The sequence below is a fragment of the Ictalurus punctatus genome, chromosome 22, assembly GCF_001660625.3.
Source record: "Ictalurus punctatus breed USDA103 chromosome 22, Coco_2.0, whole genome shotgun sequence".
NCBI classification, from domain to species: domain Eukaryota; kingdom Metazoa; phylum Chordata; class Actinopteri; order Siluriformes; family Ictaluridae; genus Ictalurus; species Ictalurus punctatus.
Window position 1 is genome coordinate 305,001 of NC_030437.2, and position 22,500 is coordinate 327,500.

Here is a 22,500-nt window from a genome sequence, read left to right on the forward strand (position 1 = left end):
ATGGTTAAATGTCTCACGTTCTTTTCTCCCTATTTTGTCTTAATCTCACGTTTCTGTTCGAATGCAGTTTATCATTTGCCATGTGCGACATAAAGCTGGGATCCTTGAATATTAATGGTGCTAGAGAGGATGTGAAGAGAGCGTCCCTTTTCAGCTTGTTTAAGGCTAAGAAGCTAAATGTCATATTCCTACAAGAAACACATAGCACAGCTGATAATGAAACTGCGTGGAAGAAGGAATGGGACGGGGAAACATTCCTCAGTCATAAGAGCAGTAACAGCAGAGGGGTTGGGATCTTGTTTTCTAGAGATTTTTTACCCATCTCTTGTGTGACTGAGGAAATCATTGAGGGACGTTTGTTAAAGATACAAGCTGTATTCGAAAATGTCAAATTAAATTTTATCAATGTATACGCTCCAACTGTAGGCACAGAAAGAGTGGTCTTCTTAAACACTTTAAACACTGTTATCAGTAATTGTGGTGATGACGGATATATGTTCCTGGGTGTTGATTTTAACTGCACTGCAAACGCAGTGCTGGATAGAAACCACCCGGAGCCACATGGAGCCAGTAAGGGATGTCTGGTTAAATTAATCGATGCAAACGATCTGTGTGATGTTTGGAGGCTCTTCCACACTACTCAGCGTCAGTATACTTGGGCTCATGTGAAAGACAACTTTTTGTCTTTGGCAAGGCTTGATAGATTTTATTGTTTCGCACATCAAAGCAACATACTGAGAAGCTGCTCAATACACCCAGTTGGAATCTCAGACCACTCCCTTGTCCAAGTTTCCATCTTTATTAAGGATGTGAAATGTAATAGCGCCTACTGGCATTTTAACATGTCTCTGTTGTCTGACAATGCTTTTAAGGATATTTTTGTGTATTTTTGGAGAAGTTATACAAAAACTAAGTCCGAATACACGTCTCTACAACAGTGGTGGGACATAGGGAAGGGTAAGATCAAACAGCTGTGCCTATAGTACACTCTCAATGTCACAAAAGACATGACGAGGGCCATGAAAAATTTGGAGAGTGAAATAGTGAAGCTGCAAGATTTGGCAAATTTATCTAGAAAAGGAGAACATTTAAGAAGTCTCCAGAGGAAAAAATCAGCTCTATCTAACCTGTTGGGTTTCTCTGCTCAAGGTGCTCTGGTTCGATCTCGTCACCAAAATGTTGTAAAGATGGATGCACCCTCTCACTTTTTCTTTGGCCTTGAACACAGGAATGGACAGAGGAAGCTCATGCACTCTCTGCAGTCCAACACCGGGCACCTGCTACAGGAGTCTGTGGAGATCCGTAAGTGTGCAGTAACTTTTTATGAAAAGCTTTTCAGGAAAGAGTTCCAGGAGAAACCAGAGGTGGCGCAGTCCTTTTATGAGGGTTTACCCAAGGTCTCAGAGGAGGTCAACGCAGACCTGGAGGCTGAAATCACTGCTGCTGAGCTACTTTCTGCGTTGCAGAGCCTAAAGTGCGGTAAGGCACCAGGTATTGATGGTCTTCCTGTGGACTTTTATAAAGCATTCTGGCCTGTGATCGGAGAGGATCTACTGCTTGTTATCAGAGACAGTTTGAAAAAGGGGCAACTACCATTGAGCTGCAGGAGGGCAATCCTTACCCTTCTCCCTAAAAAAGGAGATTTACAGGAGATCAGAAACTGGCGACCAGTGGCTCTTCTCAGCACTGACTACAAACTTTTATCAAAGGTGTTGGCCATGAGGCTGAGAAACGTTATGGAGCATGTTGTCCATGTTGATCAGACCTACTGCATACCCAACAGGTTGATATCTGATAACATCATCCTAATTCGTGATGTTCTGGACCTCTCCAAGTCATTGGGCTGTGATTCCTGCTTGATCTCTCTAGTTCAGGAAAAGGCCTTTGACAGAGTTGAACATCAATATCTGTGGCAAACGCTAGGTGCGTTCGGGTTCAGCTCGGGTTTTATAAACATGGTGCGAGTCTTGTACAGTGACATTGAGAGTATTTTAAAGATCAACGGTGGTTTAAGTGCTCCTTTTAAGGTTCAGAGAGGAGTCAGACAAGGTTGTTCATTATCTGGCATGCTGTACTCCTTGGCCATAGAGCCTCTCCTAAACAGATTAAGACGGTCTCTTTCAGGTGTAACCCTTCCTGGATGTGAAACAGTTTTTAAATTATCTGCTTATGCTGACGATGTTGTTGTCATCACCGAGAAACAAGAAGATATTGACACCCTTGTAGAAAGCATTAATGAGTTTGGTGTAGTGTCCTCTGCAAGAATTAATTGGGGAAAAAGTGAAGCGATAACATTGGGCGGTGAGCTGTGTAAGAAACTGGTTTTACCTGCTGGGCTGAGGTGGAACAAATGCGGTTTCAAGTATCTTGGTGTTTATCTCGGTGATGATACTTTTGTGGGGAAAAATTGGGATAATGTTTTAGAGAAGGTGGAAGGGCGTTTAAATAAATGGAAATGGATTTTACCGCACATGTCTTTGAGGGGTCGCACACTTGTGATTAACAATCTGGTGTCGTCTATGCTGTGGCACCGCTTAGCATGCGTAGACCCTCCAGCACAGCTGCTGGCTAAAATACAAGCAGCATTGGTGAACTTTTTCTGGGACCGTTTGCATTGGGTCCCGCAAAGCGTACTTTTTCTACCCAAGGAGGAAGGAGGGCAGGGACTCCTCCATCTCGCCAGCAGGGGCGCCGCCTTCCGACTCCAGTTCATTCAAAGGCTCCTTGTTGGGCCCAGAGACCTTGTCTGGAGACCCTTGGCCCGAACCATATTGACACGAGGCCGGAATTTGGGTCTTGCTGAGTCTTTGTGGCTGATGGACCTGACTTCTCACAAACTTCAAGATCTTCCAAAGTTCTACCAAGGACTGTTTACTGTGTGGGGGATGCTCCACAAAAGGAGAAGACCAGGCGGTGAGACCCTAACGTGGCTACTGAAGGAACCAGTGGTGCATGGGACTCGCTTCAACGTGGAGCGCGTAGCGGGACCCTCTGTGATGCAGTTGTTCATTTCAGCTGGGACTGTCACGCTTGGACATGTGGTCGAGCGATGTGGACCCGGCCTGATCAACGCTGCAGGTCTAGCCTCTCATGTAGGAATTACTTCCACCAGGGTCTTAAGCCAACTGCTCAACACATGGAAGCGCGAGCTCACAAAAACGGAACTGTCTCTGCTGAACAACTACTGTAACGGACACTGTCACCCAAATGCTGACGAGCCCTTCCCTGAAGTGACTCTCCTTCCTGATTTTAAAGACTGTACAGGACAGCTGTTGGAGTCCAGAGAGACCTTCACAAATAGGCTGGAAACCATGGGGGGGGAAATTATGTACTCTGTATATGTAAAAGTGTTGAATAAAGGCAAACTACGTGACAGGGTTGACACTCCTTGGAGAGCCCATTTAGGGCTCGACAGTGAAGTCAAACCTGCATGGAGAGCGCTATACAAACCACCGTTGACAAAAAGGGTTGGAGATTTACAGTGGAGAATTTTACATGGCATTGTTGCAGTGAATGCTTTTATTTCTGTGATCAACCCCAGTGTTAGAGATAACTGTCCTTTTTGCCTGCAGAGGGAAACGGTCTATCACTGCTTTTCAGAGTGCACCAGATTACACACCTTGTTTCAGCTGCTACAACAAATGTTCATGATGTTTGGGGAAAAGTTTTCCAAGCAGCTGTTTATTTTTGGGTTTAGATACAGTCAGAAGGAGAGAAGGAAAGGTCAACTGTTTAACTTCGTGCTAGGCCAAGCAAAAATGGCAATTTACCTTACTAGAAGAAACAAAGTTGAGGAGTCATCAGATTGTGATGCAAACACAGTTTTTGTCAGAATGGTAAAGGCCAGATTAAATCTCGATTTTGCTTTCTACAAAACCACAAATAATGTAGAGGAGTTCACTCATATATGGTGCCTCAAAGATGTCTTATGTTCAATAGTGGAGAATGCTCTTATTTTTGGGACTGTGTTGGACTAAATCATGTCAATGCTTTGGGGTATGTGTGTGTGTGTGTGTGTGTGTGTGTGTATTTATACGCTCTGCATCAGAACATCAAGCATGTACATAGTCCTGCTTTGATTGAATAAAGAGGTATTGAATCTCTCTCTCTCTCTGTCTCTCTCTCTGTCTCTCTCTCTCTCTGTCTGTCTCTCTCTCTCTCTCTCTCTCTCTGTCTCTCTCTCTCTCTCTGTCTCTCTCTCTCTGTCTCTCTCTCTGTCTCTCTCTCTCTGTCTCTCTCTCTGTCTCTCTCTCTGTCTCTCTCTCTCTGTCTCTCTCTGTCTCTCTCTCTGTCTCTCTCTCTCTCTCTCTCTGTCTCTCTCTCTCTGTCTCTCTCTCTCTCTCTCTCTCTCTCTGTCTCTCTCTCTCTCTCTGTCTCTCTCTCTCTCTCTCTGTCTCTCTCTCTGTCTCTCTCTCTGTCTCTCTCTCTCTCTCTGTCTCTCTCTCTCTCTCTCTGTCTCTCTGTCTCTCTCTCTCTCTCTCTGTCTCTCTCTCTGTCTCTCTCTCTCTCTCTCTCTGTCTCTCTCTCTCTCTCTCTGTCTCTCTCTCTGTCTCTCTCTCTCTGTCTCTCTCTGTCTCTCTCTCTCTGTCTCTCTCTGTCTCTCTCTCTCTCTGTCTCTCTCTCTCTCTCTCGTGTGCGCATGGACTGAGTGAGTGGGCGGAGTCGGAGCGGAAGTGAGTGAGTGTGTGCGGAGCGTGGCCGAGGCCGCTGCTCCAAGTTCGCTTGTTCATTTTTTCTATCTCTTTTTTCTATCTTTTTTTTCTTAAGAAATACGATTTCCTTTAGGTCTTTGGTTTCTGAGAGAGTTCAAATTACTACTGTTTGTTGTGCGCGCGCGTGTGTGTGTGTTTGTGCGTGTGTGTTTGTGTGTGTGTGTGTTTGTGTGTGTGTGTTTGTGTGTGCTTCTCGCTGGCCTGGGCGGCTGTTTCCGTGGTGTTTTGGGAAACATGGCTGTCCCAGGTACCGGGAAATATGATTCCCTCACGCGGCGGCATGCTATTAAAGTAGCCACTACCGCCAGCGTTGAGGAGGTGTGTCTGGCCGTGGGGGAGAGTGTAGGATACGACAACATTCTGTCTGCGGCCCGGATGAATAGTGCTGTTGTGCTGTTTCTGAAAACGGTGGAGTTGGCAAACGAAATGGTGGACAGTGGAGTTGTGCTTGATGATGTGTTCCACTTAGTGCTTCCTTTGTCAACCCCGTCAAAAAAAATAATCCTGTCGAATGTTCCTCCTTTTATTAAGGACGAGGTTCTGTCCCAAGCTCTATCCCGCTATGGTAAACTGGTCTCCCAGATCAAGAGGATTGCAATTACAAGCAAATCCCCTCATGTAAAACATATCGTGTCTTTTAGACGATTTGTGTACATGGTCCTGAAGGATAATAATGAGCTGGAGCTGACACTCAATGTAAAGGTGGAGGATTTTAATTATGTAATTTATGCCACTACTACTACAATGAAGTGTTTTGGGTGTGGTTTATCTGGTCATCTGGTGAGGGCCTGTCCAGAAAAACGGGATAATGCCGAAATCCCGAAAATAGTGATAATGCTAACGTAGCCGCTGGTAACGAAATCACTGTTGGAGAGGGTGTTGGGGTGGATGGGGCCCACACACCGGGAGAGGGAACAGCAGTACCCTCTCAGGTGGAGGCACCTGAAGCTGTTCCCTCTCACCAGGGTGTCGGTGTTCAACCAGGTGAAGAAGAGAAGGCTGAGACTGAGCAGGATTTAGGTGATAAGGATACACAGGACAGTACGGCGTCACTAGATAGTGTGGATCCGTCCCTTGTTGATGAAGTTGCGGATGATAGCTCTCATATGGAGACGGAAGAGAATGTGTTCAAGGTGCCCCAGAGAAAGAGACGGAGAAATCGTCCTCATGCACAGGCTAAGAGGAAAGATGTTGCAGAGGAGCTGAATTCTGGGGAGGTAGAGAGTGAGAGTGAAGCCTCCGACTGCAGTATAACATGTAGTGTAAATCTAAGTGGCTTTTCGAGCCATGAATATAGCGTGGACGACATCAAGGTTTTTCTGAGAAAGACTAAGCATGCTAGAAATGTGAGGATAGACGAGTTTTTCCCGGATGTGGAACAGTTCATTAGAAAAACACGTGGGTTTATGTCAGAAGGGGGTTTCACTGATCAGGAGGGATACCGTCTAAACAAAATCCTTACAAAAGTCAATGTTATGCTGGACAATAATGATAGTGACAGTCAATCCTAGACATCATGTATGTAAATCTATTAGTTTTCATCATTTTTATGAGTGAGTTTCGAGTTGCTTCGTTGAATTTAAATGGAGCAAGGGAAAGAAATAAAAGATTTTTGTTGTTTGAAACGGTGAAGCAAAAGAAAATTGATGTAATCTTTGCTCAGGAAACCCACACAGACGCTAATAATGCTGCGGACTGGGCCAGGGAGTTTAAAGGGTTATCCGTTTTAAATCATAAGACATCTACCAGTGGGGGAGTAGCTATTTTATTTTCCAATAATTTTATCCCCTGTTCTTATCAAGTTGATGAAATCACAAAGGGTCGACTGTTGGTTAGAGCTCAATATGAGAATAGGTGGGTCGTTTTTGTTTGTGTTTATGCCCCGACCACGGCCATTGACAGAATGGTATTTTTTACGAAACCTAGATAATGTCCTGAAGAATTGTGACTCTGATGATTTTTTGATTCTAGGGGGGGATTTTAACTGTACAGAGCTGGATATGGACAGGAATCATGTAGAGCCCCATATGCCATCACGTAGAAGGCTAGTCGAATTAATGAATTCCTGTGACCTTGTGGACATTTGGAGAAATTTCCACCACATGCAGAAACAATATACCTGGGTGCACTCCTACAATAATATGCTCTCTATGGCCAGATTGGATAAATTTTATGGTTTTAAACACCAGTTAAGTGCTTTTAGAAGTTGTGCAATTATACCGGTAGGATTTACGGACCATTGTATGGTTCTGTCTACTGTGTATTTAAGTAAACTCAAGCATAAGAGTGCGTATTGGCATTTTAACACTAGTTTATTGCAAGACGGTCATTTTAAGGATGTGTTTACGTATTTTTGGAGTGATTTTAGAACAACAAAGCATTCTTTTAAATCGGTGCAACAGTGGTGGGATTTTGCCAAAACGCAAATTAAACAGCTGTGTCAACAAAATACCTCCAGTGTCACGAGAGACACAACTCTACGTATGAAATCCTTGGAAGATGAAATAATGGCGCTAATGGAGCCAATGAAAAACACAGGACGGCAGGTATGCATAGAAAATTTAAGTACAAAGAAGAATTTATTGACCAAATTGCTAGACGTTACCGCACAAGGAGCTCTGGTCAGGTCACAGTTTCAGACTGTGGAGTGTATGGATGCACCGTCAAAATTCTTTTTTAATTTGGAAAAAAAGAATGGTCAAAATAAGATGATACATGGCCTGTTTTCTGATGATGGGACACTTTTAGTGGACCATAGAGAAATTCGAAAGAGAGCAGTCGGGTTCTACAAGGAACTGTACATGAGTGAAATCTCCGTTGAGCAGGCACATGATAACGTCTTCTTGGAAGATCTCCCTCAGGTGTCAGAGGAAGCACATGCAGACCTTGGAGGGGAGTTGACCCTAGAGGAACTGCTACGAGCCCTCCAGGGTATGGAGAGTGGCAAGGCACCAGGGATCGATGGTCTACCGGCTGAATTTTATAAGTCCCTTTGGCCTGAAATGGGTGCAGACCTACTGGAAGTACTGGGTGACAGTTTAGTCACGGGGCGGCTGCCACTCAGTTGTCGCAGAGCAGTATTGACTCTGTTGCCCAAGAAAGGAGATCTACACGACATAAAATCATGGAGACCTGTCTCAGTTCTCTGTGTAGAATACCGACTGCTCTCCAAGGTATTGGCAAACCGACTTAGTAAAGTCATGGAAGAGGTGATCCATCCGGACCAGACCTACTGTGTGCCGGGTCGATTTATTCACGATAACATTTCGTTCATTAGGGATGTTGTAGAGGTCGGAAGGATTTTTAATTTGGAATGTGGTTTGATTTTAATTGACCAGGAAAAGGCTTTCGACAGGGTTGAGCATACCTACTTATGGAACGTTTTGTCTGCTTTTGGTTTTAATTCGGATTTTATCGTTAAAATAAGAGTTCTGTACCGTGACAGTGAAAGCATACTGAAGGTTAATGGTGACTTGTGTGCTCCTTTTAAAGTTCATAGGGGAATAAGACAAGGATGCCCACTATCTGGCATGTTGTATTCCCTTGCGATTGAACCTCTTTTAGCAAAACTGAGAACAGAACTGCAAGGTATAACAATTCCAAAGTGTGAGGGTGTTTTAAACTATCAGCATACGCTGACGATGTGGCGATACTTGTTGGCAGCCAGAGGGATGTTGATACGATACGGAAGATCACTGACGATTTTAGAATTGTTTCTTCTGCCAAGGTAAACTGGGAGAAAAGCGTGGCGGTTTTAATCGGGGGATGGTTAGGCGGCGTCCCAAACCTCCCAGACCGCTTACTATGGTGCAGAGGTGGTTTTAAGTATTTGGGGGTGTTTTTAGGAGATGAAGGGTTTATGAGGAAAAACTTTGAAGGGACTGTCGAGAAGGTAAAGGGTCGGTTGGAGAAGTGGAATTTTTTAGTTAAAAAAGTGTCCTTTAGGGGGCGTGTACTTATAATTAACAACCTGGTAGCATCATCCCTCTGGCATAGGCTTGCGTGCATCGATCCTCCAATACATGTTTTATCTAAAATCCAGTCAATTTTAGTTAATTTTTTCTGGGATAGTCTACACTGGGTTCCACAGAGTGTTCTGTTTCTCCCCAAGGATGAAGGGGGACATGGACTGGTGCACCTGCAGAGCAGGACTGCAGCCTTTCGGTTACGTTTTGTGCAAAGGCTGCTACATGGACCTGTAAATGCAAACTGGAAGGCTGTAGCATGTGCCATTTTACGGACACTTGAAGGGCTGGATTTGCATAAACCTCTTTTCTGGATGGACCCGAAAAAGATGGACATCAGGAAACTTCCTGTTTTTTACCGAAATGTTTTTAAAGTGTGGGGACTTTTAACAGTGCAGAGAGTACAATGCTCAAGATCTCTCTACTGGCTGCTGCAGGAGCCGATTATAAAGGGTTCCATTTTTGATGTCTCTCAGAGGAAGCCGTTTCCTGCGCTCACAGAGGGGTTCTGCAGGGCTGGAGTCGTCACTCTGGGTGACCTACTGACCGTAGCAGGACCGGGTTTTGGGAACGCGGTGGCAGTTGCTGGGCACATAAAGATGAGATCAGTCCGTGTAGTCACGCAGTTCCTTGTGGAATGGAGGTCCCTGTTGACTGAAGAGGTCTTGAAAATGCTGGAGGAATATTCCAGAGGGCTAATTAGTCCCAATGACCAAGATCCCTTACCAGATTTTAGTGTCTCGGCGAATGTACATGAGTGCTCAGGTGTGTTTTTTAAATCTGAAAAACTAAGTTTTGTGGGTCCCAAGGTACCATCTGGGAAAGAACTGTATAAAATGTGCGTACTATCCCTAAATAAAAAGTTTCTGGACAAAAGAGTCGACACACCTTGGCGGTCTGTTCTACAAATAAAGGAACATGTAAAGCCACAATGGAGAGCTTTGTACAAGTCACCATTAACAAAAAAGTGTGGGGATTTACAGTGGAGGATTTTACACGGTGCAGTGGCTGTTAATTCTTTTATCTGTGTTTTAAACCCTGATGTGAGTTACGAAGGTCCTTTCTGTGCTGTGAGAGAATCTGTGTTTCACATGTTTATGCACTGTGTGAGATTGAAGCCTCTTTTTACTGTTTTACAGAGACTGCTTGGCCATTTTAATGAGAGTTTTACAGTCTAAACTTTTATTTTTGGTTTTAAATACTCTCAAAAAAAAAGGTTTAAGTGTCAGTTGATAAATTTTATCATAGGGCAGGCAAAGATGGCCATATATGTCAGCAGGAGAAACAGAATTGAGTCAAATTCAGGGGACAGCGTTTTAGTGGTTTTTGCGATTCTCTTAAAATCTAGGATACTAATCGATTTTAAGTTTCACCAAGAGATGAAAGACCTTGTAGCATTTGAAAATATCTGGTGTCTGGAAGGGGCATTATGTGTGGTTGCAGAAGAAAAAGTGAGATTTCATCAACTTTTAGAAGACTGTATACATACTGGTTGATACTTGGTTGCTTATTTTATATTCTTCACTCCTTTGGGGGTTTTGAAGGCAACTGGAAGGAGAAGTATTTTAATTATCTATTTATTTATCTTTTTATATATATATTTATATGTATATAAACTTATTTTACTTTTTTTCTTTTAAGGTCATTTGCAATGACTCTGAGGGACCGAAATAGGTCAATGTAGCTTTTAAAAGCTTGTAAATAAAAGGCCTTTGAGATTCAATTCTCTCTCTCTCTTTCTCTCTCTCTCTCTGTCTCTCTCTCTCTCTGCGCATGCGCGGCAGTGGAGTGAGCGTGGCGTGTAGAGCGGTTTGGCGGCTTGCCAAAGTTTTTCGCGACGCGAGTTTGTCCTTTTTTCTTTTAATTAATTTATTGAAGGTCTAGTTAGTGGGATAGTGGTGGTTAGTGAAAGTTAAGAGTGGGCAAAGGTGAGCGGGACGCCATGGCCCCCGAGGCCGGAGGGGAGACGCTGTCTCTCCGTCATGGCGTCAGGTGTGTACCGGGGAATGGAGAACAGGTGGAGCAGGTTCTGCTGGCGGTGGGAGAGCAGGTCGGGTGTGAGAACATCTACTCCGCCTCCCGAATGAACAAAGCTGTGGTGATCTTCCTAAAAAAAGAAATATTCGCCAACACACTGTGCGAAAGTGGAATATTGTTAAAAGGTGTCATGCTACACGTTACCCCTCTTTCTGCCCCTGCGGCACGGGTCGTTATTTCCAATGTGCCCCCCTTTATTAAAGACGAGCTGATCATGAAGGAGCTGGCCCACTTCGGAAAGTTCGCCGGCCCCATGACGGATATCCCGCTCGGCTGTAAGAACTCCGCGGTGAAACACGTCCTGTCTTTCCGGAGACAGGTGTATATGTTTATTAACAACGGAGAACAAACACTGGATATAAACTTCAAGTGTAAACACGGGGACAGCAGCTACACCGTCTTCGCCACCACCGAACGCCTGAGGTGTTTCGGGTGTGGGGAGATCGGACATAAACGGCTGAGCTGCCCACACGGAGCGGTGCAGCCGGGGAGCTCCGGGGGAGACACGTTCGGGGTACAGCAGCAGCAGCGCGGAGACAGCCAGCAGGGGGACACCGGAGAACAGGAGCCTGGGGCAGAGAGGGGTAACGACACACCGAGGTCACAGCGAGAAGAGGTCAGCGAGGAACACACCACTGAAATAATCACAGCACCCAGTGCTAACACCAACACCTGCGTCCATACCTGCAGTAACACCGACACCCGCGCCCATACCAGCACTCACACCGACACCACAGACAGTCTTCACTCTAAGCCCTACACCGCTATCACCGGTGGAGACAGTGACCCCACACAACCGCAGCAGAAGAACCTACAAGACAAGAACATCGAGAAGAATAAAACTGATTCGGAAATAATAAGGGAGAAGACGGACAAGGTGGAAGAATCGTCTAAACAAGCACAGCGTAAGGTTGAGATGTTGGAGGACTTGGGCCCAGAGTGCAGTGAAGGAGCGGCAGGAGAGGAACCCCCCACAGACATGGAGGAGAAAAGGGTCACCCCAGAGCAACCAGGTACTTTCAACCGTCCAGAGCAACCTGAAGAGCTTTACACCGAAGAGCAGATCAACCGATTTCTAGAACTGACGAAAGGAAAACGGAACATCTTACTGACTAAGTTCTTCCCGGACAGGAGGATCTTCATTAAATCTGTACAACACACCATGGGCGTGATGTCGCCAAGGAGACGCTACAGATTGAGGAAATGGGCAGCAATCGCAAGAGAGGATTTGATGTGTTCTTGGAATGCATACGCATATACTGACGATCTACTGTTCTGACAGTGTTTTTTTTTGGTGGGGTGGTTTCTGAGTTGGGGGGGGGTCTGTGGGGGTTGTTTTTCCTTTTTTCTTTTTCTCTTCCCTTCTTCTCTTTCTTCTCCTTCTTTCTCTTTTTTTAAAATGGGAAAAATGATTTTCAGAAGTGTAGATATGTAAATATACCTAAAATTGAACCTAATAAAGGTGTCTTAAAAGTCAAAGTCTCTGTCTCTCTCTCTCTCTCTCTCTCTCTGTCTCTCTCTCTCTGCGCATGCGTGGTAGTGGAGCGAGTGTGGCATGTTGAGCGTGTGAGAGTGGTTGGCGTTTCGCCAGCTTTTTTCGGCATTTGATGCAGTTTTTTTTCCCGTGTAAACATCTCGGATCAATTATTTGTGTGTGTGTGTGTGAGCGAGTGTGAAAGCGAGTAAGTGCGTGTGTGTGTGTGTGTGTCGCGGTAGAGGAGCATGGCGGCTCTAAACACGTGGCTGTGTGAGAGTTTGACTCGCCGGCACGGTGTGAGGGTGGCGTGCAGGGCGAGTGTGGAGGAGTGTGTGTTAGCGGTAGGAGAAGTGGTGGGGCATGAGAACATTGTCTCTGCCTCCCGCATGAACAGTGCAATTGTAGTCTTTGTGAATGACGTTGATAGAGCAAACAAGCTAGTCCAGAAAGGAATTGTGCTCAATAATGAGCTAACGATGGTCTCTTCACTAAGTTCCCCATCCAAAAAGGTTATACTGTCTAATGTCCCTCCCTTCATCTCCGATGAGATAATATCCAAAGAACTGTCTAGATACGGGCGGTTGGTCTCCCCCATAAAGAAAATCCCCCTTGGCTGTAAGTCCCCACTAGTTAAGCACTTGGTGTCTTTTAGAAGAATGCTTTTTATGATTCTGAAAGATGGTGTAGAGGAACTGAACCTAGTGTTTAAATTCAGTGTAGAAGGCTATGGCTACAGCATTTTTGTATCTACAGACACAGACATAAAATGTTTTAAATGTGGCAAAATAGGACATCTTGTCCAGGCCTGTCCTGAGAGACAGAGTGACCCTGGTGTTTCTGAGCAACCGGGGCAGGAAGTAGCTGGGCCTTCTGGAGCCGTTCCCCCTGCGGCTGCAGCTCAGCCCGCTGCTGAAAGCCCCGGAGTTGCTACTGCACCAGAGCCTAGTGAGAGCGAACCCCAATCTCAGCCTGTAGCCCAGGAACCCACGAAGGATATACCAACCCCAGAGAAGCCCTGCTTGACTGAAGTGGCTCCAGAGAAGTCCTGCTTGCCTGAACTAGAGAATCCTTGTCTGACTGACAAAGACGCAGTGGATTCTGGTGCAGAGCTGGAGATACCTGCGCTGGCAGAGGCAGGTACAGGGGTGCAAAGCAGTCGCTCAGAAGCACCAGTCACTAAGCCGGGGGATGGGGGAGACGTGGAGATGGAGGACGAACCCATGTTTAAAGTACCGAACAAGCGGAACAAACGAGGTAAGGGACGAGGGAGCAAACAGGCCAAAAGAGACACTAAAATAGACGAAAAAGAAACAGACAGTGATGATTACATGTCAGATTCTGTTTTTAACTTTGGCTCTCAGGAAGAAAAGCGAGAAGTTGTATACCGTGCTGAGAGCATTAAGGAATTCTTACGGAATACCGAATGGCAAAAGAACATTGTAGTAGAAGAACATTTCCCAGATTTGAAGCAGTTTATCCATGATGTCAAACATTTTAGAAGGGAAGGAGCTTTTATTGACACTGAGATCTATCGTCTGAAGAAATTCATTACTAAAGTCAGCAGAGAAACTTCTGATGATGACCAGTAGAGTGTTTGGTGTGTTTCATATTAAAATGGGTTTTATCATCTGCTTGTTTTATCTACACCTTGTTCTTATGACTGGGATTCGTATTGCAAGTGTAAACATTAACGGGGCAAGAGAACATGAAAAACGTGTAAAACTATATGAGTTACTAACACAGAAGCGTATTGATGTAGTGATGTTGCAAGAAACACATAGTAATGTCAATAATGCTACTAGCTGGATGAAGGAGTGGGGTGGGCTGGCAATTTTAAGTCACAATACATCAGTTAGTGGTGGGGTTGCCCTACTGTTTGCTCGCAATTTTACTCCCAGTTCTCATACAGTAGTTGAGGGTTTAAATGGGAGGCTTTTAAAAGTAAGAGCTATCTATGAGAATGAGAGCTTTGTTTTTATTTGTGTGTACGCTCCCACCAGTGCAGTGGAGAGAATGGTTTTCTTAGATAAACTAGACAATGTCATTGCTGACTGCAACACTGCCGATATTTTAATTCTGGGTGGGGATTTTAACTGCACAACAGACAACTTGGACAGGAACCACACAGAACCTCATGTAGCCTCCCGTAAGCGCCTGTGGGAGATGATGGAGGCTCACGAACTGATTGATATTTGGAGAAATTTAAATAGAAACCAGAAGCAGTACACGTGGGCCCACTCCATAGACAACACACTCTCCCTGGCAAGACTAGATCGCTTTTATGGTTTTAAACATCAGCTGACACTTTTTACTAAATGTTTTATTGTTCCAGTAGGCCTCTCTGATCACAGTATGGTGCAGTGTATTGTCAGTAAAGAAAATGTAAAACCAAAAAGTGCTTACTGGCATTTTAATACTGCACTTTTAGAGGATACTAATTTTAGAGAATCTTTTATCTATTTCTGGAATGTTTTTAAATATGAAAAGATGGCTTTTAGTTCTACACAACAGTGGTGGGATGTGGCCAAAGCTCAAATTAAGGAATTTTGTCAACAGTACACTCTTAATGTCACGAGAGACATTGTCAGATCTCTGAAAGCTTTGGAGACTGGAATAGTGGAACTCCAGTGTTTGGAGACCACAGGAGATCGAGGGCAGATTGAAGCCCTCAAAAGTAAAAAAGCTATAATGAATGACCTGTTGGGCATCACAGCACAGGGGGCGTTGGTCCGCTCACGCTTTAAAAGCATGAATGAGATGGATGCTCCTTCTAAGTTCTTTTTTGGTCTAGAACAGAAGAATGGACAGAAAAGATTCATACATGCTGTGCGAACAGAATCAGGAGATCTTCTGTCAGATCCCGCTGAAATTCGCAAGCAGACAGTTAGCTTCTACTCGAAGCTGTACAGCAGTGAGCAGTCAGGGGCACAGACAGTAGAAGAGAGCTTCCTTAAAGACCTGCCAAAACTCTCAGAGCATGTGGCCAGCGATCTAGACATAGAGCTAACTCTAGCAGAGCTCCATGAAGCTCTCCAAGGGATGGAGAATGGAAGGGCGCCAGGCATAGACGGTCTCCCTGTAGAATTCTACAAAGCCTTCTGGACAGTTGTAGGGCAGGATGTGCTAGAAGTGTTGCTAGGCAGTGTGAAGGGAGGTGAGCTCCCATTGAGCTGCAGGAGAGCCATCCTGACCCTCCTGCCCAAAAAGGGAGACCTGACGCATTTGAAGAACTGGCGCCCGATCTCACTGTTGTGCACTGACTACAAACTGCTCTCAAAAGCGCTAGCTTCAAGACTGACTAAGGTAATGGAGCAAATCACTCACCTTGACCAGATGTACTGTGTACCCGGCAGGTCTATACTTGATAATATACATTTAATTCGTGACATTTTGGACGTCTCCAGGCTATTGGGATTAAAGACTGGTCTTATTTTTCTAGACCAGGAAAAGGCTTTTGACCGGGTTGAACATGAATACTTGTGGAAGGTGCTGGAAACCTTTGGTTTCAACCCAGGTTTCATGGCCATGATCAAGACCTTGTACAGTGAAATTGAGAGTGTACTGAAGGTTAATGGTAGTTTGTGTGCCCCTTTTAGAGTCTGCAGAGGTATTAGACAAGGCTGTTCTCTGCCAGGCATGCTGTATACCCTAGCGTTTGAACCTCTTTTATGTAAACTGAGAAATCAACTTTCTGGTTTTAAGATATCTCAATCCAGCGCTTCTCTGTGTCTCTCAGCATATGCAGATGACTTAGTCGTAATGCTGGGAACACAAACTGATGTGACTATTTTAATTGATGTTTTAAAAGATTTTGAGATTTTATCTTCTGCCAAGGTCAACTGGGCCAAAAGTGAAGCCATTTTAGTTGGAGAGTGGGGTGGTGGGCAGCCCACATTACCAGCTGGTTTGGCGTGGAAAGAGGGTGGTTTTAAGTACTTGGGTGTTTATCTAGGCAGCACTGAGTTTTTAAATAAAAATTGAGAAGGTGTCGTTGAAAAGGTAAAGGGCAGGTTGAACAGGTGGAAGTGGGTGGTCCCAAAAATGTCTTACAGGGGACGCACGCTGGTCATCAACAACCTGGCAGCATCAACCCTGTGGCACAAGCTGGCATGTGTGGATCCGCCACCAAACCTGCTCTCGAACATCCAGGCCCTGCTAGTGGACTTCTTCTGGGACAAACTACACTGGATCCCTCAAAGTGTCCTTCACCTGCCCAAGGAGGAGGGGGGGGCAGGGGCTGATCCATATAGCCAGCAGGACTGCGACTTTCCGACTCCAGTTCATCAAGAGACTCCTCACTGGACCTGAGAGATTGGTATGGAGAGCAGCAGCTTATAGGCTGTTACACACAGTAGGAGGACTGGGATTAGACAGAACTTTGTTTTTAATGGACACAAAAACGCTAGACCTTGCTGGATTACCAGTTTTTTATAGTGGGCTTTTTAAAATATGGACTTTTTTAAAAAAACAAATCAAGGGGTGCAGAACACCATACTGGCTACTGGAGGAACCCCTGGTGAATGGTGGGAGATTAGATATCTCTGGTGTGACCACCCCATCATTATCCAGAGTTCTGGTCTCATCGGGGATTGTGACACTCCGGCAGCTGGTGAACATCGCAGGAACGGACCTGTCACGGGCTGAGGACTTAGCAGCGAGCCTGGGACTACGGCCGCTGCGTATTGTGAACAAGCTCCTACATTGCTGGAGGTCCACCCTAACGTCAGAGGAGCGTGCTCAGCTGATGAACAATGAAACAAGCAAGACTGGACCTATAGAAGAGGAACCTTTTCCCCAGCTGGGCATCGCTCCAGATCTAGATGGGTGTGGTGGCCCCCTCCTGGAGTTCAACAGTGACATGAACATTGAGACAGTGACCGGCAAGCTCCTGTACAAAGCCTGCGTGAAAGTTTTGTCTTACTGTACACACTCACTCTCACTGCACACTCTTACTGTACACTCTCACTCTCACTCTACACTCTCACTCTACACTCTCACTGTACACTCTCACTCTCACTCTACACTCTCACTCTACACTCTCACTATACACTCTCACTATACACTCTCACTCTCACTCTACACTCTCACTGCACACTCTTACTGTACACTTTCACTCTACACTCTCACTCTACACTCTCACTGCACACTCACTCTACACTGCACACTCTTACTGTACACTCTCACTCTCACTGTACACTCTCACTCTACACTCTCACTCTACACTCTCACTCTACACTCTACACTCTCACTCTCACTGTACACTCTCACTGTACACTCTCACTGTACACTCTCACTGCACACTCTCACTCTACACTCTCAGTGTCACAGTACACTCTCTCTGTACTCTCACTCTCACTGTACACTCTCACTCTACACTCTCAATGTCACAGTACACTCTCACTGTACTCTCACTCTCACTGTACACTCTCACTGTACACTCTCACTGTACACTCTCACTCACTGCACACTCTGACTGTGCACTCTCACTGCACACTCTCATTGTACACTCTCACTGTACACTCTCACTGTCACTGCACACTCTCACTCTCAGTTTCTTCTCTGTTTCAGCTCCGGTATTATCTGCTGTCTGTTCTAAAACAGTGAAGCTTCATCAGCCTGTGACTCTCTCATGTGAATATAAATGTTCTGGTTCAGTCAAATGGTCTTTATTTAATAATCGAGATGTTGTCTTCGCTCGGTGTGGTGAGACGTCGTGCAGCTCACTGGTGAAGGGATATAATATGTCTTATGATCAGTACCAGGATGGAGATCTCTCTCTCATCATCACTGCAGCTGATTACAGAATGAGGAACACGTACGCGTGTGAGTGTGGCGTCTCAGAAATCTCTACTGTGCGCCTCAGCATTGAGAGTGAGTGTCTTTATCTCTTCTACTGCGGATAAAACATTCAGTCTGAATGATTAGGATCATGTTCAGAGTGGAGTTCATCACACAGTCAGGGTTTAGTACTGAAATTACACACATCAGTATTCAGAACTCAGAGACGTGAGCGTTAAAGAAGGCAGTTGGCTTCTCAAAAATCTGGCAAGCTCACAGGTGTGAACAACACGCAGGCGATTTTAATCATCTGAGCATCAGAGCTCAGAAACTCCACTGAAGCAGCTGCGTAACCGACTCTGAATACCAGCAACTTTCCCCACGCAAACACTGACGTGACCTTTGAACTTTAGTTGTGGACTCTGAATAAATACAGCTGAATGTGTTTTCTCCTCAGCCGTGTTCTCAGCAGTTCAGAAGAACCCTGGTGAAGATCTGATCCTGGATCTGTCCGTACCAGAGCCAGTGCAGGTGATTTATACAAGCAGTGATTCAGCTGATGGTGAACAGATCTGTAACGTGACTCAACACTCACTACAGTGTAAAGCTGAATACACACACAGAACATCACTCAGATACCCAGAGCTCACACTGAGAGACGTGACGCACAGTGATAGTGGACGTTACACCATCCGGGACACGGAGAATAATGAAGACATCCGTGTGTACGCCGTCTCTGTGACAGGTACGTCCCCCCTACAGTAGATTACTGCCCCAACATTACTGCCCCCTACAGTACATTACTGCCCCTACATTACTGCCTCCTACAGTACATTACTGCCTCTGCATTACTGCCCCTACAGTACATTACTGCCTCTGCATTACTGCCCCTACAGTACATTACTGCCTCTGCATTACTGCCCCCTACAGTACATTACTGCTTCCTACATTACTGCCCCCTACAGTACAATACTGCCCTTACATTACTGCCCCTGATTTTTGGGGCAATTTGGGACAATTCTGAGGTTTTTTCAGTAGAAATGTCTTTCATGAACACATCAAAGCTGATAGAGGTGCAGTGGGATTGTAGCCCTCGCTTCATCTCTGAATAGAGTGATGCAGCGGCACTTTAGTCCTTTAGTCTGTCCAGCTCTCTCACCTCCTCATCATACACTCCATCAAACACATCAGCTTCCACTCTGATATCACCTTCACCTTCAGAATCATCCACCACCATCATCCACCACCATCCACCACCATCCACCACCATCCACCATCATCCACCACCATCCACCATCATCCATCCACCACCCACCATCATCCATCCACCATCCATCCACCATCATCCATCCACCATCATCCATCCACCATCATCCATCCATCCACCACCACCACCACCATCCACCATCATCCATCCACCATCATCCATCCACCATCATCCACCACCATCCATCCACCATCATCCATCCATCCACCACCACCACCATCCACCATCATCCATCCACCATCATCCATCCACCATTCACCATCATCCATCCATCCACCACCACCACCACCACCATCCACCATCATCCATCCACCACCATCATCCATCCACCATCATCCATCCATCCACCATCATCCATCCATCCACCACCACCACCATCATCCATTCACCACCATCCACCATCATCCATCCACCATCATCCATCCATCCATCCATCCATCCACCATCATCCATCCACCACCATTCACCACCATCCATCCACCATCATCTACTACCATGCACCACCATCCATCCACCACCATCACTATTCACCACCATCCATCCACCATCATCCATCCATCCACCATCATCCATCCATCCACCACCACCACCATCCACCATCATCCACCATCATCCATCCATCCACCACCATCCACCATCATCCATCCACCATCCACCATCATCCATCCACCACCCATCCACCACCATCCACCATCATCCATCCACCATCATCCATCCACCATCATCATCCATCCACCATCCATCCACCATCATCCACCATCATCCACCATCCACCATCATCCATCCACCACCCATCCACCACCATCCACCATCATCCATCCACCATCATCCATCCACCATCATCATCCATCCACCATCCATCCACCATCATCCACCATCCACCACCATCCATCCACCATCCACCATCATCCATCCATCCACCATCATTCATCCACCATCCACCATCATCCATCCATCCACCACCACCACCATCCACCACCATCATCCATCCATCCATCCTCCATCATCCATCCATCCACCATCCACCACCACCATCATCATCATCCACAATCCACCACCATCCATCCACCATCATCCATACACCATCATCCATCCATCCACCATCATCCATCCATCCACCACCACCACCATCCATCCACCATCATCCATCCATCCACCACCACCACCATCCACCACCATCATCCATCCACCATCCACCACCATCCATCCTCCATCATCCATCCATCCACCATCCACCACCACCATCATCATCCACAATCCACCACCATCCATCCACCATCCACCATCATCCATCCATCATCATCCATCCATCCACCATCCATCCATCCATGCACCACCACCACCACCATCATCCATCCACCATCACCACCACCATCATCCATCCATCCACCACCACCACCACCATCATCCATCCACCATCATCCATCCACCATCCACCACCATCCACCACCACCCTCAACATCTCGTAGATCACTGACTATCTGATCCGAGTCTCTGCTGTAACTGCTCTAACCCATGTAGGTGAAGTTGGGCATTGAAGGGGACTGTAACAGAACACAGGAAGAGGGATTACTACAGGTGTGTGTGTGTGTGTGTGTGTGTGTGTGTGTGTGTGTGTGTGTGTACATATGCTTCACCACTGCATCGTTATCTTTTATGCTTCTTGGTCTTAATGTCGGTTCCGGGTTCGGTTTCCGTGGGAGACTCTGGAGAAGAGTTTCCTGGAGTGTCTCTTCAAGAAGACTCGTTTCCTACAAGATGAAACACAATCTTTACACACACAATCTTTATCCAGAGCGTGCGGAGACTTAACTGAACACTGTCTGCCGTAAACAGCTGCATGACCAGACTCCACATCTGGACAAACGCTTCAATCTGACCGGATCAGTGAGCAGATCTTTAACTCAACAAACTGAAAGAATTCCCTCGCTGTGGTTTTCCTCTCACTCTTACGCTTTTGTTCATTTCACAGTTCAACTGGAAAAGTGTACACATGTGACCTGATGATGAATTATTACTAGCTTCAGATCAGTAAAGAATGTGATGAAATATACCTGGACAGGTGTCCGTGCACTGGGAGTAATGTGTGTGTGTGTGTGTGTGTGTGTGTGTGTGTGTGTGTGTGTGTGTGTGTGTGTGTGTGTTTCTGTTCTGTTCTTCATGTATTCGCTGTGTGTGTTGGGAAGATAGGTTCGTTTATCGTATGTGTTATTGTAAGTTTCCTCTTGTTGCTTTTAGAGTGAATGTTTCTGTCTGTGATTGAACTTGAGGAGGTTGAGGACATTACAGGGGTTTAATTACACACGTTTATCAGTACTGAGTTTACTTTTTCACAACTCTTCACACAGTTACAGGAGCCGTCTGTACGGACCGAACTGTGGGTCAGTTTACTTTAACACGAAAGGCAGTGACTAACCCCGTCTTCCAAATTTCATCATTTATTTTCTCAAATTTGTAAAAACAAACAAATAAATAAACAAATGAATGAATGAATGTTCCTACCACACATACACACTAGGATCCAGCAGGTAGCGTCTCCTCAGTCTCCAGAGTCGCAGGTACGGTCCTGAGCTTGGTTCTGAGCGGAGGTTCTGAGTGGAGGTTCTGAGTGGAGGTTCTGAGTGGAGGTTCTGTGTGGAGGTTCTGAGTGGAGGGTCTGAGTGGAGGTTCTGTGTGGAGGTTCTGAGTGGAGGTTCTGTGTGGAGGTTCTGTGTGGAGGTTCTGTGTGGAGGTTCTGAGTGGAGGTTCTGTGTGGAGGTTCTGTGTGGAGGTTCTGAGTGGAGGTTCTGTGTGGGTTTCCTCTGTGTTCTGTTATTTTCTGGTCACCTCCTGAAGCAGGAAGATAAATTTCCCCTACTTATGAGTGAATGTGTGTAAAACTTAAGTATAAATTGATCTTAAATAAAGTTTTGTCTCACCATCACTGCAGTCGTCTGTTTTATAATCCATCATTTCACATCATTACTGAAACTTCCTCAAACATTTACTGAGATTTTACTCACAAACACAGATTTATATTTAAAACCTCAATGTCCGAGTTTAACAGTAAATCCAGACTGAGCCATATTAAACATTAACCTGAGGACCAGCAGCAGATTTATACAGATTTACACAGATTTATACAGATTTATACAGATTTATACAGATTTATTCAGATTTACACAGAAATATACTTTCATATATCAAATATAAACCTATAAATGTATACTTTTATTTTTTACGTATATCTGAGTTAAATTTGAATAAAAGAATGTGAGCCGGAGT

General features: G+C 45.5%; 1 protein-coding gene across 4 annotated transcripts in view; it reads left to right on the forward strand.

Annotated features, from left to right (window-relative positions):
- LOC108261543 (uncharacterized) overlaps positions 1–22,500 on the forward strand; it is a 116,955-nt gene that overhangs the window by 39,936 nt on the left and 54,519 nt on the right. For all 4 annotated transcript variants that reach the window (XM_053674475.1, XM_053674477.1, XM_053674478.1 and 1 more), the window contains one exon: positions 18,427–18,714. In XM_053674475.1, coding sequence (XP_053530450.1) covers positions 18,427–18,714 — 288 coding nt within the window. The remainder of the gene's footprint in view (positions 1–18,426; positions 18,715–22,500) is intronic.